Raw genomic sequence first — 15,437 nt, 5'->3', positions numbered from 1 at the left:
ACGTGTTCCTATCCCAGGGCCTGAATGGACAAGGGAAAAAGGAGCGGTTTCAGAAGCGTGGGTTGGGGGTCACAAGACAGGAGCTGTGGCCAAGGGGCACTGCCTGCCCGCGGGAATCCTTAAGGAAGAGCTTAGAGTATCCACCTTCCTCCAGTGTCCCCACTGGCCAAAGCCCTGGGAGCCAGAGAGCACAGGTGCCAGCGGACAAAGGCGACATGCCCAGCCCAGGCACAGAGAAGGGCGGACGAGAACGGAGCATTAATCCTGCATGACCAGGGGGCCAGAGCCCACCTTGGGCAAGGCTCCACAGGGGGGTCTGGTGGGAGCTCAGGGCCTCCAGTCCTAGTCCGGGTATTGGAGAGGAGAGGGCCTCCTCCCCTTGGGATGGGAACAGGGGGCGGAACAGCCAGACTCAGGGCCCCTGAAGCCCCACCACGGGTTTGATCATCAGCATCGAATGTAGGCACAGCTGGGCTCTGTGAAATCCCTTCCCTGGCAGGGTCACCGCCCATGGGATGAGTGGGGCCAAGACAACACAGTATGCCACCCCAAAAGAAGAGGGGCTCCCAAACAGGGCAGGCATGAGGTCACCGCCACCTGAGTGGGGGGTCAACAGCGGAAGCCCGCTCAGGAGGCGCCGTGAAATACGCCCAGGGTGCTCTCCCCGGGCCTGCTCACACTGGATGCCACAATTCAGGCCCTGCACATGTGTCAGGGGCAATATCGTTGAGGAAATAAAAGTGACTTTCAATTCTGTGTTTAAATCACATTTTCCAAGATCAAAATCTTATTTCCCAAGCACCACTGCTGAAGGCTAAGGTGAAAGCCACCAGTAATGTCTTAATCCTACCACCTGCCGGCGTCTATCTGGCCCAAGCCAGGGACGTAATAGCTGGGGTTGGGGCCAGGGTGGACGGCCCATTCCAGGCCCTGGTGCTTGAGGTCATGGCGCAGGGTCATGGCGCAGGGTCACGGGCACACCCTGAGGTTCTGCAGGACAGTCAGGGTTTCCAAGAAAACTTGAGATGCTTTTGTGCCCCTTCAGAGCCTGCGATGCCAGGGGCCTCAAGCAGCTACACAGCTGATCCTTGAACAATGAGGGGGGGATCCTCAAAATGCTTTAATGCAGACAGGATGTGAGATGTGGACTTCAAAGTCACCTTCCTCACACCAAAACTTGCTAATGCTGATTTTTCTCTCTTTTTTTATTGACATGTTGCAATTACCCTTTCAACAACCCAGATGTGAAGCCCTGAGTCATCCGGGACAGCAGGGGGCCTATCTGAGGGATCAAAGGTGCGGGGCACTTTCGAACTCCCTGGCCAGCGGGATTTCCTTCCAGGGGCTCTGCTGGCTCTCAGCCCCACACATGGTGCCAGACAGGGAGCTGGGGCCCCTGCAGCCCCCATGGAGTTCCTGGTCACCACCCCGAGCCAGGTTCCCGGAGAGGCAGGGGCAGGAGCTCCAGCTCTGCCACAGGCTGGCTGCCACCTGGGCCACCTGGGCCAACTGGGCCACCTCAGTCAAAGGGACCTCTTGGCAGGTGGACTAGTAAGCATGTGGCCTCAGGGTCTCAACCTGCGACGCTGCCCCCAGGGCACAGGCGGCAATGTCTGCGGGCATCTCTGCTGTTAAACTGTGGGGAACAGCGTACCCGCATCCACGGGGCCAAGGCCAGGGCTCCTACAATGTCCAGGCTGACCCCCACCACAGAGAGTGATCTGGGCCCCAATACCAACAGGAACAAACTTGAAACACTATGAGATAACGTAAGAAATACTTCAGCACTTATGAATAAGACCTAATCCCCACTCGCCGGGCAAACAATCCCCAAAGTATAGATGGCTAGACCCCAGTATGCTCCCATGGGTGACTTTGGGGTAGTGGCATTATGGAAGAATTTTTCCCTTCTTTATTGTAAGGTCATCATCCCTGTGTGATTATTTTTGTTTTATTTTACAAGTGCGGAGGCAAGCAGCTAGTAGAGAAGACAGGCACGCAGAGGCACTGCCACCAGGCCGGGTGTGCAGTGCTGCAGGCCAGGGAGCCCGCACCCCAACGGGGGCTGGGAGAACTCCAGGGATCGGTAGCCTTCACAGAGGCAGAAGGCAGAGGTGCTGTGCCAAAGCTCCGGGGCTGAAGATGCCAAGCCAGACGGCAGGCAGGGCAGGGCAGGGTGAGGCACCCGCTCCCCGGAGGCCCGGGACTTCAGGCTCATGGAAGTCAAGACATCACAGCCGGCTCTGACAGCAGTTCCTTGGGGTCAAGCCAGGGTCAGGCCACCTCAGGCAAGGAAACTGAGGCTCCAAGAGCTCACTGTCCCAAGACAAGGCGCAGGCAAAAAGCAAGCTGCCACCACGGCCCTTCCAGACACGCCTGCCGGAAGCCGGCCAATCACCCAGGGTGAAACACTGCTCCGTCCACCCTACAGCTTCCACAAGGCCCCCTTCTCAGCAGGCAGCCAGCCCTGGACACTCTGCTCGGTTCTTAAAGTTACATTCTGGAACTAGATGGCCTAGGTTCAGACCCCAGTTCCACCATTACTGGCCAGGTAGTGACCTCTCCTCTCTGGACCTCAGTTTGCTCATCCGTAGAATGGAGATGACAGCACCGCCTCACAGGGCCCTCACACGATGGGCTCAGAACGGGAAGTGTGGTGCAGGCATCAGCTGTTGTTACAGGTGCGTGGCTGGTCATCAGTCCTGCGGCCCCGGCTCCTGCCCTCAGACCCCAGCAAGGAGGCATCATGGCATGAGGGTCATGGTGGAGAAGGCCTTTGGCCCTGCAGCCAGGTCATCTGCGCTCCAGGTCTCCCATACGCAACCTGCAGCCTCAGGGGCTGCTCTGAGGATTCAACGTACAAATGTGTCCAGGGACCACAGCACGGTTAGAGGACATTCTCACTATTGTCCTGCAGTTGCCCCCACCCTGTCCTGATCCATCTGACCCCGCAGCCCAACCCTGCCTGGATCCCCAAGCCCGGGAGCCATCAGGCTGCTGGGACAGTTGCAGCTCTTTCATTTTCCCACCCCCAGTGCAAGCCTCAGCCACAGGGTCATGAAACATGAACCAACCAGAGCAGCAGATGGACATCAACAAGTCACTGTTCCCCTTTCCACCGGAGCAGCCCTGCCCCCCTACCCCACAGCCCCTGGCCTGGGACTCCACCGCAGACACAAAGCAGAGCGCCACTCCTATCTTGGGCTTCGGCCCATGGGGCCACCTTCCCAAGGGCCCCAGAGCCAGGCTGAGCCTTCCCACCAGGTCTCCAGGAAGGAAGGTTCCAGAAGGGAAGCCGTGTGAGCCAAAGCTCACAGCAGAGGTTTCAGGCCCAGGATTCAGGAAGTATGGTGGAAGCCTGGCGGGCACTCCAGGGACAGCAGGCCTGGCACAGCAGCCTCACGGGCACAGTGGTGAGCCAGGAACCCTGTGCTGGGCAACACATAGGTCTGTGGCACTCCCTCCATCAGCCTCAGCAGCCCCGGCAGGGGAGGCAGCTGACACGCCCGTCACGCGGAGGCCAGACAATGTGGGGTCACATGAAGTGAAGGGCAGCAGTCCAAACGTGGCCTTCCCTCTCCTTTCAACAGGAGGTACCACCCGACAGCCGACTATAGCAGCCCCATTCGTTCACTCCCCCTCTCATTCATCCACTCGTTCTGGCAAAGAACGTCTGCAGAAAGGCAGAGCCTCGGTGTCCCCCCTTGTAAAATGGGGAGATCAGCAGCATCTCGCTGGGTGGCTATGGGGATCTCCAGTGTGACTGGCCAGCACAGCTCCTGGCAAAGGCCGCTGCAGTGGTCACCACTGTGACTGATGCCCAGCCCTGGTAACTCCAATCCCTGCACTTCTGAAGCTCCAATTCAGGGGCATCCCGGGCTCCCAGCTGGCGGCCAGTCCCCCATGTCTGTGCGGTGATCAGGGCCCTGCCAGCCAGAACATGCCCTAGTCAGTCAGCACTAACCACAACCCGGCTCGGGGCTGCTGCGGGAAGTGACCCAGCCTCCATCTTTATCTCCTACACGCTCTAATGGAGCCCAGCACTTGGGGAGAAGGCCGCAGACCACCCAGAACGTGTCCCAGCCGCTCTGGCCTCTCTCCCTTTTCTCACTGCTCCCTCTGCCCACTCCCACCCCCAGGCCCCTGCCCCATCTCTGCCAGTCGCAACCCTAGCTCTGTCTGTCCAGATGGGGTCTCTCCTACAAAACTCTCCTGAAACTCCCTGCCTCATGGGTGGAGGACAAAGCATAAACTTCTCTGAGGATATATACTTTTTTCTGTAGTCTATCATGATTGGTAGTGGACCCCAATTTAACTGTGAGCCTTTGCAGGGGAAGATTGTGCCTGACTTGGCAAGTGAGGTACCTGGGCGCACCCCCTTTCTACGCGCTGCATCTGGGCACACTGCAGTTGCAAATCCAGTACCCAGGGGCACTCCCTCCGCCCAGTGCCTGGGGGCACTCACTCCAAGTCCACTGCCTGGGAGTTCCCACTCAGTCCAGTGCCTGGGAAACTCCCTCCGCAAACGCAGTGCCTCGGAAACTCCCTTTGCATACATAGTATCTGGTACTCAATTCACAAACTTAGTACCTGGTGCTTGCCCTTAACAAATACTCAGCATTAACTTTCTAACGCAGGTTCCCTGAACTCACTTGACATTCACAAAGAAATGTCAGCCAAACACTGGCAAACACCAAACTGATAAGCCCACTGATTCCCAACTAAGATGTTTCTGCAACTGCAAGAAGCTCAAATGACTTTATGTATATCCACAGATGCACATATATTCATAGACACACACTCAAGCGTGGGGGCAGCCCTTCCTCTGGCCCCCCAACCCCGCTGCTGCACACAGTAGGTAGACAGTAAAGATCACCACTGTCATGCGTGCATTGCTCTGTCCCTTTCAGTAAGTTCACTTATCCTATTTTACTCCCCACCAGAGAGAAATCTGCCCTTTCCTGACCTACCACCAAGCTGGCAACCCAAAGTGAGAGGAGACCATGCTGCCCGAACTTCCTTTCCAGGGAAGCAGTCCTGCCATTGGTACCCTGGAAACCTCCCAACTTCCACGGTGTCTCGAGGATCCTGGGTGCGAGTCATCACCATTTCACAGTCTCCTTTCTCCTGGACACAACTAAGCCCTGTCCCCAGCCTCCCCTGCAACTGGGAGTAGCAGACACACAACTGAGCTGTGCCAGACAGAGCCAAAGGCCAGGCCAACCACCGGCTCTGCTTCCTGCACACCCCCTTCCCCCCACTCAATGAGGCCCTGGAGAAAGGAGGGGGAAGGAGCCGAGTGCCTGCACGGTCCAGTGGGGCAGATCCCTGCTGTACTGTGAGCAAGAAGTAAACCGTGTTGCATGAAGCCATGAGATTTGGGGACTGGTTGTTAGAGCACTTAACCTACCCTGACTAATGCCTGGCGTCATCCACGTGGATGGCTCCATGGCCTCTGTGTGCCTCACTCCAGCACGTGCTGGTGATCCGATTCACCTGGGCTGGACAATGAGCCGAAATGGGCAGCAAGGAGGCTGGGCATGGGTTCTCCAGACTGTGCTCCTATCTGCAGCTTTCCTGAGCCTCCAAAGGCTTAGGACTGGCCCCAGACACCCAGGAAACCACCACGAGTTCCAGTGTTATCTTCCCTCACCTAATAACCCCACCAGAGCTGGACCCAGCCAGCCCATCCCTAGGGAAGCATCTGTTGCCCCTTGAGTCCCACACGTCCACCTACCCCAGGACTGGAGAATCCAGCCTTTCTGCTTCCCTCCAAAGTGAGTTTACTCAGCCTGATCTGTTTATATACTTTCTTGATCATATCATTTCTGACAGCAGCTTGAGAGCAGGAGAGCCAATGACAAAGGAAGGCACCAGAAGGCTCTAGAAGGTACTGGAAGGTGCTGGGAGGCAGGTGTCCTAGGTGTGAATCCCAGCCCTGCTGCTGAGTCATTTGTAAGGGTCTTTGGGCAGCATAGCTCCCCTCCTCACTTTCCCACCAACAAAACAATAGAGGCGAATTCGATGATTAGTGTGTTGTAGATAATAGGGCACTTTAACATTGATGGTTTTTTAAAGTTTTTCCGAGCTTTGTAATTTAAGAATCTCTTAAAGCACTATTCCAAAGCTATTCTTCACTACTTACTGGGAGCAAGTTAAATAAAACACACACACAACAGAAACCCTAGAATGGAAGCTCCATGGGGTAGGGAGCTGCCTGTATGCCCAGTACCTAGCACATTCTGGGTGCTCATAAGTATGTTTTAATAGACAACAAGAGCTCCTGGAAGGCAGGGGTAATAACAATGGCAGAGCATTTACTAAGTGCAAGCCACATTACAAGTCCATTTCAAAATGTGATCCAGCCCCAGGGCCTTTGCACTTGCCATTCTCTCTGCCTAGAATGCTCTCCTCACAGAGCTCACACCTTTCCCTGAACACCATGTGCAAAGCAACAAGGCTCCCAGTTTCCAAGCCCCAAACACCCCACCCATCGGCTTGCTTTGTTTTCTCCAGGGCCCCTCTAACCACCAGATTATATATTTCCTTGCTTAGTGGCTTCTTGTCTCACCCAACCCACCACCAGGAGGGCAGGCACTTGTTTTCTTCAAAGTGCCCAGAACAGTGATATTTATCTGTTGAATGAATGCATGAGTGTACTGCCATGCTTCACCTTACTTAACCCTGACTTGAAGAAGTCCCCAAAATTCAAATTGTACAGATAATGACAGAGGTTAGGTGACCTGCCCAAGGTCACCCACCAGCTCGGAAGTCGCAGGGGCATCATTCAAGCTCGCCTGTCTGACCACTCTGCTGGGTCTGGCTGCCTCCACCCACCTTGTCGCAACACCCCAGAGCTGGTCTACATGCTTTGCACGTGGCAGGTGTAAAGCTCTTTGCATGTAGCAGGCTTCTAAACACAGAGACCAATTTCAGCACCAGAAATGTTTTTTCTGCAAACCCCTCTGCCTCAGTACACACAGACACCTCCCCATGCACGCGCACGCCTCGTCACCCTTTGGTTATGGCTCTGCTGATGTCAGCAAAGCTTCCTTTCAAATGCACAGGCTCCCTCAGCCCCAAGGAACACACTGGGCGACTTGTCCCCAGAACCAGGGGTGAGGAAGAGACATCCTCACTTCCTCCCTCTCTCCACCACGGAGCTGGGTGGCCTGGCTCCCATCCTGAGCAGGCAGGAAGTCTAAGGGCAAGACCGACGCTCTCAGGTGAAGCAGGAAATAACCATCCTGGGCCACACAGACCCTTGTCCTTGGGGCACAAGCCAGCGTTGACTGGTCCAAGCCTCATGCTCACCTGTGTTCAACTCCTGGGGGGGCAGGGGCCAGCCCCTCCAAGGGGCACCCTGGCTGGTGGCATTCAACCAGATGGAAGCATGACTCTGGGCAGGAAAGACCCCGGGCAACACTGCCCTTCCCTTCTGAGGGATGGTCAGGTGTCCCTTGCAAAGCTGTCTGGGACAAAATACCTTAACATCCACCAAAGACGTAAGCAAAAAAACATTCAAATCATCAAAACAGGAACAACTCCACTATATAAAAACGGAAAATGTCTTGTTGGAAATAGCAAAAGACATAACCTAAATACCCAGCAATGCAGGATAGCCCACCTGCATTACTACGGTGTGCATCTACAGTGGAGCACTACGCAGCAACAAAAGAGAACGAACCAGCTATTTTTGCCCAGCTCTAGAATGATCTCCAAAATACACCGTCCATCAGCAGCCACAGCACAGACCTGTGCGTCAATGCCTAGACTGGTCATCAAGGATACATGAGAAATGGGTAACAGGGCCTGCTGCCAAGGAGGAGACCGAGGCCCTACAGGGGCCTGGAATGACAGAGGAGCCTCCTTTTTCCTTACGTGCCTTATACTATCTGAATGTATCTGATGTGTGAATTACTGCTTTAATTTAAAAGAAAAAAAAATGAGCTTGAGTTTTGTTTTTAAGCAACTAGACTGTGCTCCCTGAGGAATTTTTCTTAACTGCTTTCAACAATTCCATTGCCTTCGTACATACCAGATCTGCTAACCACCCCGAACTTTCCCACACGCACTGCTCGCCTCACACTTCTCTTCTCTGGAGAACTGCTCGTGTTTAAACAGCAATAATCCCTTCCATGTGTACAGAATTTCATGATGTTCTCTCAGGGTAATCAGGAAAACACGAATTGGAATACTGGCCCCTTATCACACCCTACTCTGTGCCGGCTGTCCTACTGGGTGCTAATCTGAATTATCTCCAATTCTTAGAGCAACCCTATAAACCAGGTAGGATTATCCCACCCTCCTGATGGAGAAAAAAACAGGCCCAGCGAGGGAAAGTAACATGCAGAAGATCACACAGCCAGGCAGTCGCCGCCTCAGAATCCAGACCTCAAGACTGTGACAGCAGACCCCCAGACCGTTCTGCCCCGCCAGCAGGACGGCCTAAACCATCACGTTACCTCACTTAACCCTTTAATCAAAGGCAGAACTCAGCCATCTCAAACGTCCATTCTGCCAGAACACCGAGGAAGTACCACCCACACGGGCTAAGCCTGGACTGCCTGGAGAAAAGGCCAAGAGGCCACCCAATGCCCCAAGGCTGGCAGCTTTAGTTCTCAGGAGGACGAGGCTGCCAGGCTCCCCGAGTCTGATGGGACACAGGACCTCAGAAATGTCCTCTCCCACTGCCAGGTGAGTTAACAAGCGTGTGGCCAGTACTAAGGAGCAGACAATGCAGGCCGAAGCCACTTGTGGGCCACGGAGCTCAAGCCATGGCACATGCCTACCTCCATCTGCAGCTGGGCAGCAAAGCCCAGCCATGCACAGTGAGACACCTTCTACCTGAACTGGCATAGTTTTGCCAGTGACCAAAAGGGGCATCTTAGATTGCACTGGGCAAATGGCAGCATCAAAACTTACTCCCTCCTTAAAATGCACTTATTTATTACAGCCTGGGGAAGGCAGACCGCGCTTGCTATTTAGTGAGAACTTAAGACTATTTTTCTCCTCTTCTGTCTCTGCCCCTCCCCTACACCACCTCCAATCAGACAAGTTATCTGGGAAACAAATCTGATCTTATGACTCCAAGATCTTATGACCAACGGCACTGAAAGAAAAAAAATTATTTGTGTTTACTCATGGCCACAAAAAAAAAATCAAAAAATCAAAGAAGTCAAAGGTGGGAAGGCGGACACAAAAAGGAGCCAGGCAAGCGACAAAAGTAAAAAAAATGCCAATGTGTGTGCACACACAGGCAGACAAGTTGTTCCCATGGACCTGTGGCTGCCCTGGAGGACACGGATTTTAATTGTCAAGTGGGAACCACACCCTTGGGATGAATTCTTCACTCAGCACTTGACACCCAGTAGGTGCTTAGTAAGTGTAAGTCCAAGTTCAGAAGGTTGCTGTCCAAGAAAACACCAGACTAAACAAAGCGATGGGAATTACAAAGTGACTTACTTCTCTTTTCCTTTCCATGACAAAAAGTCCAGAAATATTTCAATCAGAGAAGCCAAGTGGTGCAAATTTAAAAATAAGTCATTGTTGAATTAAGCCTTGAGTATAAAAAAGGCTACTGTCACCTGGGCTCCAACCCCTATTCAGTCAATGAATTAAAGACTTTTTGGACTGGAACCACCACTCTGAGATGCCATGTGCTGCATGTAAAAAAAATAGGGGCAAACAGAAGGTAAGCAGCACATTTGTACTTCTTCAGTGCAGAGGAAACAAAGCATGCAAACAAAGCCCTCTTCCAGCAGACAAACATGTCTAGCAGGTGATCAAATTCAACTCAGACATGAGAACCGCAAAATGGATTCTGGTCTCACAGCCCCGGCTGCTTCTGCAGAACTCCTGGCCACCACTCGCACCAACACCATTAAAGCCCTGGGAAGGTGGGGACTGGGAAGTGTGGATGCAAAGGGGGATGAGGCACCCCATCCAGGCCACAGCCAGAGCAGATGGGCCCTCCCTGGTAAGGTGTGGTCCCGTGTACCACAGGGAGGGGCAGGCGCTTCCCCATCACCCCTCAATTGAGCCACCAGGTCAGTCCCTTTGCATTTCTGCCTCTGTTTATGAGTGTTCCGGATCCGAAGTGTCCAGCACGGAGTGCATCAGACGCGGCACTGCCACAGGCCATGCCAGGCACACTGTTGGCTCTGCAAGGATTTAATCAGTAACCCGCTCAGGAGACAGGCACGGGGCAAGCTCCAACCTGACCCCACGGCAGCAAAGCTTACAGCCAGGCTGAGGCTGCCAGCCCAGGGTGAGCCCAATTCCCAAGCAGGGAATCAAGAAAGGTCTGCCTGACGGTTGTGCCCAGCTGGAGCCCCCGACATGTGGAATGGAGAGCCCCTCTATGCTTCCACCCTGGCCCAGTGTAGCTGTGGTCCTGGAAGCCTGGTCTTTACCTCTGACAATGATCCAGTTAATTGGCTCAGTGTAGACAGACTCTGAAGACAGATTTGGGCAGAAGAGTGTGTTTGGTTTGTTTATTGGTTTGAATCCAGATCAATCACTCTGTCTTGTTTCTGAAGCCCACGCAATTAACCAGATAATTACCAGATGGTTCTGAGTTGGGCTCTTTAGATTGTTTAACATATGGATGATACACATTTCATGGAAGGATATAGCCCGATAGGATACATACTTCATACATCAGCCGCTCAAGGTAGGCCAGGGACCCTGCAAAGCCACAGGGCTGCACAGAGCTTTCGCTGTAGTGAACTCACTCAAATTCACCTTTGTTTCATTTGAGCTGATATTTCTCAATAGAGTTTGGGCCAAGCCATAAAACGCAGACAGATTACATAATGCTCCAGCCTCAGGGAAACCCCTCTGGCGATGCTCTGCTTCCCCAGGGTACGGCCACCAACTAGGTAGCTCAGAATGGACAAGGTCCCAGGTAGCCGTCCCAACCCCACCTCTGCTTTGAAGGCCACAGCCAGGCTGGGTCTGCCCTCAGCAGCCCACTTCCACACCCACATACCCTGGCACAGAGAGCCATGCCCCCATGGAGCCTACATGGCAAGGTTGATGGACACCCCCCAACTCCAGCATGAAGAGCTTGGGGAAACAGGCAGAGGAAGGGGGATTATACCAGCCCACTGGGCACTTGGCGCTTGCTCCAGTTCGTCCTCATGTTTCCCAACCCTGCAGCAAGGCTCTGCTGAGACAAATCTTATTGCACAGATGGCCCTCAGTCCCCAGTCCTGAAAATCACAGCTCTTCTCCAGAGAAGCTCCAGCCTACAAAGGTGCCACCCACCTCAGCTGGTGAAGGTGGTGCCCGGCCTCTGGCTGCTTAAGAAACCAATGTACGGCTTCTGTCTTCCTTCCTTCCCTCTATGTGTCATAGATACCTCTTGAGCAACCAGAGGTAAGCGGGGGGGTGGGAAGGTTGAGCGTCCAAAGCTGGCTTCCCCCAGACCTCGGCCAGCAGCAGCGACCACACGCTCCTGGCTTCTCCCAGGGGAGCCCCCACGGCCCGCTGCGACCCCACCACAGCTGTCATTCTCCACCAGGCTGGGCCTGGCCTGCCCCCTCCCCACGGAGGGTCACTGTGCCTTTCAACCATTTTCTCCACCATCCTCCTTCACTTCGAAGGCTGGCAGGAAAAAAAAAAACCGCCCCCCATGGAAAACAGTGAAGCTGGATGTGGGGCTCCTGATTCCAGGCAGGGCACTACGGAGGACGCTGGTTCCTCCCGATCTCGGACACACTGTGCGCTGGCGAATCTTGGGAGGCTCTTCCTCCGTCGAACCAGAAGCCAAGATAAATGCTGAGGCCTGTGGCTCAGGACAGGTTTAGGAACATGCACCAGCCTGAAACTGGGATTGGGCTGCTTCACGCCAACCGGCGCTCCTCCCCGAGAAGGCAATCTTTGCAGATACTGCACCAACGAGCCCACAGGAAAAAAAAATAGGTGTTCTAAGCACATCAGACCCAAAATTCAGAATAAAAGTCCTCCTGTGCTTCAATGCCCTGGGGGAGGGGGGCTGTTTCGAGGAGTATGGTCTCCTGCTAACTTTTCCCCCTCCCCATTCCTTGGAGCATGTGTCACAGCCTGTGACACACTGCCAAGGGAACATGGATGCCGGGGAAATGTCTACACACGCTACACGTTTGTGACATGCTATGTAAGCGACACCCTGCTTCCTGACCGGGTTTTCTTGGCACAGGTGTGGGCAGGCTTTGGATTCTGCCCCCCAACCCCCATCATGTGCTTAGTAAACAGGAGGATGGTTGCCCCAGGGGGTAGTGTACATTCTGGGAAAGACCTGCCACCCCTCCATAGAGGACGGGCTCCCCTCAGGAAGGCTCAGGCCCAAGCAGTGCTTTTAACTGTCCTTGTTTCAAAACACAAAGCATCCTGTTCAGGCCCCTGCCCGCCACCCCCACGCCCCACTGCGACCCCGCCACAGCTGTCTTTCTCCACCTTTCAGATCTGATTTTAGAAACAGATCGATGACTCTCCTCCCTCCCATCCAGCTGACTCTGTCCCAGCCACATATTTAAAACAATAACAATTAACAAAATTAAACCTCCAGCAACAAAACATACGTATACACACTTCCAGACAATGCCAGACCAGGGCCCTACAAGCCAGCTTCCATACTAGAACTTGGCCGCCCCTAGGTGGGGAGGAGATAGTGCAGGACCCCTGCCCCCTCTCCCTCCACTTTCAACCTCCCAATGTGCGAAAGAGATTTTTTCAGACGGAGAAGCACCCAGTTTGCCAGTCAGGCCGGGCAGGAAAAAGATGGGTAGTGCAAAGAAAGGAATTGGCTTCTGGAAATTCTTTGGGTTTGGGGGTTTTGAGGTTATTGGGGGCGTTTTTTGTTGTCTTGTTTTTTTTTTTTTCTGGTTGTTTTGTTTTCCCCTGCAGCGCAGATCCAGATGGGCCGCAGGCCTTAAGCTAGGAAACCCCCACCATCAGGGCCCAGCCCCGGGTCGATCCCACGGCCCCATCGGTACAAAACACAAGCGCTGTGCCCGGGATGTCCCCAAACGCTCAGCCTGGGGTGGGCCAGACCTCCTCCAGAATTCTAGGGGTCTCCCCGAGCCCGGCGTCCGCACAGAGCTCTGGATCCCACAACCTCGCCCGGAGCCCAGGCCAAGACTGGGCGCCAAGCCTCCCAGGCTCTGGGACCCCGGCCCCCGGCGCCGGCAGGCCCTGGGCTCCAGGTGCGGCGGCGGCGGGCGGCGGGTGGGGGCGCCTCGGGCCGGAGGGGCGGCGCGGGGGTGAGGGCGGCAGCGGCGCAGAGCGACTCACCGTGGCGGACGCCAGGCTGTTGTCGGCCAGCGTTAGGTGGTGCGGCTCCCAGCGCCTCAGGAATTTCGAGGTGAGGATCTTGCTGAGAAAGGTCCGCGGGTGCCGGATGACACAGACCTGGATGTCGCCCTCCTGCAGCAGTTTGTACCTCATCCCGTTGCACAGTAGAAGGGCCCGGCGGCAGGGCACGGCGCCCATCTTCGTGCCCTCGGGGCCCGGCACGTCGCCCCCCAGCAGCGGCTTGGTCTCCTCGATCTGCCGGGGGTCGCCGCCGCCCGAGCTGCTGGTCAGATCCATGGCCGGCCGGGCCGGGAGGGGGCCGGGGCGGGGAAAGGGGGCTGTCCGGGGCTGCCGGGTGGCGGGGCCCCCGGTCGGCGGCCCGCCCCCCCCACCCCCCAGGAAGGTGGGGGGGTGTGGGGCTGGGGGCGCCTGCAGGGGAGGGGCCCGGGCAGGCGGGCGGCTGGCGCGGCGGCGCTTGGGGCTCCCGCGGGGCTCCGGCGTCCTCCTAGCTCGTCGGGTGCATGCTCGCGGCGCCGGGCGGCTCGGCGGGCGGGACGCGGGAGCGGCGGGGACGGGGCCGGCGGCGAGCGGGGCCGCGCGGGCGGGCGTGTCTCGGCCCCGCCGCCCGCTCGTGTGTACAGTACGTGTGTCTGTGCGGCCGTCCGCGGGCGAGTGTGCGGCGGGGGCCGCGGGGGCCGGCTCAGTTGAGAGATTGCAGAAGCCGCTCGGCGCCCGCGCGATTGGTTCCCGCGGGGTCATGTGCCCGCCCTCTGACGTCAATGGCGGCAACGGCGGCGGCCGCCGCGGCTTCGGCCTCTCGCAGGCTGAGTCGGCCGCCGGGCGGGGACGCTGGGGCCCGAGGCGCGGCCCGACGGGAGGGGGCGGCCCTTGGGAGGGGCGTGCTGCGGCGGGCGCGCCCCCTCCAGGCCTCGGCCCGCGCTCCTCCGGGATGTGAGGAGTGGGCGGGGGGCTCGGGGGCTGGGCGCGTGACGTCACGCCAGCCGCGCCCCCCGGGTGCCCAGGCCTGCGCGGAGCCGCGGGACCTGACGTCCTGGGGGCCCTTCGCGGGTCCCGCACCCCACCCTCCCCACACCGGCACCCAGATCAGAATCGTCATCGCCCGAGACGTCATCGCCGACGGCCAGGTGCGGCCAGGTGCACCCGACGGACCAGGACTGGGCCAGGCTTGGCTGGAGGGCAGGGGAAGGACCACCTGGCCTCTGACACCCCCTCATGGCTCAGGCTGCCCATCTGGCAGGCCAGAAGGGGCCATAAGACAGGAGTGTTTCCTCGAATAGAAAATGCCCCCTCATTATCCGGATAATGAACCCACACTGTCTGAACTCAGTAGGCCCCCTGACCTTTGACAAAAGTCCACCAGCTTTGGCCCTTGGCATCCTCCAGCTGTCTGCAGCGAGGAGACAGGCTTCCCTGCCCAACTCCTTCCTATGGCATCTGATCCCTTCTAGGAACCTAGACAACAAAGTACCCCTAAGTTACTGGGCCATCCCCTCCTCTGCCTGTACCCCAGCAGCTTCAGCTACTTTACCTCTCCCGTCAGACCAGGACCTGGGCATTCGTCTCTGTGTCTCCAGGCCCAGCACAAGGCTGAGAGAGAACTACACTGGAAGCCCCTTTCCGGAATGAACTACAGTATCACTCCAGAACACCAGCTTTGAAACAAAAATGTTCCCTTTCTGCCATCAGGAACGGCACCTGAAGCCACCCGGGAAACGCTCAGCTCCTCAGCCAGGCATCCTCACATCCACGCACTTCTGCAAGTAATACTATTAAAAACCCCAGAGTGTTCCCTTTTTGTCAAGTGAAGGTGCCTCTGTGGTGGACACATGAGTGTGTGCATGTGTGTGGAACTGCACTGTAAATGGGGCACTTTGTCCCCCTCATCCCTGCAGGGGGATTATCCCCTCCCCACTGCCTCTCAAGAACAGACAGGATGGAGGGTCTCCGGAAAAATCTCTCACCTGAGCTGGGGCAGGGGGTGGAAGGCAGGGCCCAGCGTGTGTCCCTCACCAAACAAGACTCACATCCAACCTGCCGAGGAAATGGGCAGAGCTGTTCTCTCCTCCTGGTCCCTGGAGGAGGCACAGTCAGGTCAGAAAATGGGGAATTCAGTCAGCTCCCCACAATTTGCTGGCAAA

The 15,437-nt window shown here is 56.2% G+C and overlaps 1 protein-coding gene across 1 annotated transcript in view; it reads right to left on the bottom strand.

The window, feature by feature from the left end:
• The window catches only part of CMIP (c-Maf inducing protein), a 207,955-nt gene extending 193,980 nt beyond the window's left edge, over positions 1-13,975 (bottom strand). The window contains exon 1 of the mRNA XM_036993750.2: positions 13,279-13,975. Within this exon, the coding sequence (XP_036849645.1) occupies positions 13,279-13,575 (297 nt within the window). The 5' untranslated portion in view covers positions 13,576-13,975. The remainder of the gene's footprint in view (positions 1-13,278) is intronic.
• Positions 13,976-15,437: the final 1,462 nt, after the last annotated feature.

This window comes from Manis javanica, chromosome 17 (assembly GCF_040802235.1).
Source record: "Manis javanica isolate MJ-LG chromosome 17, MJ_LKY, whole genome shotgun sequence".
In the NCBI taxonomy this organism is placed as follows: domain Eukaryota; kingdom Metazoa; phylum Chordata; class Mammalia; order Pholidota; family Manidae; genus Manis; species Manis javanica.
The sequence above is the reverse complement of the archived record's forward strand: the minus strand, read 5'-3'. Positions and strand labels throughout refer to the sequence as shown.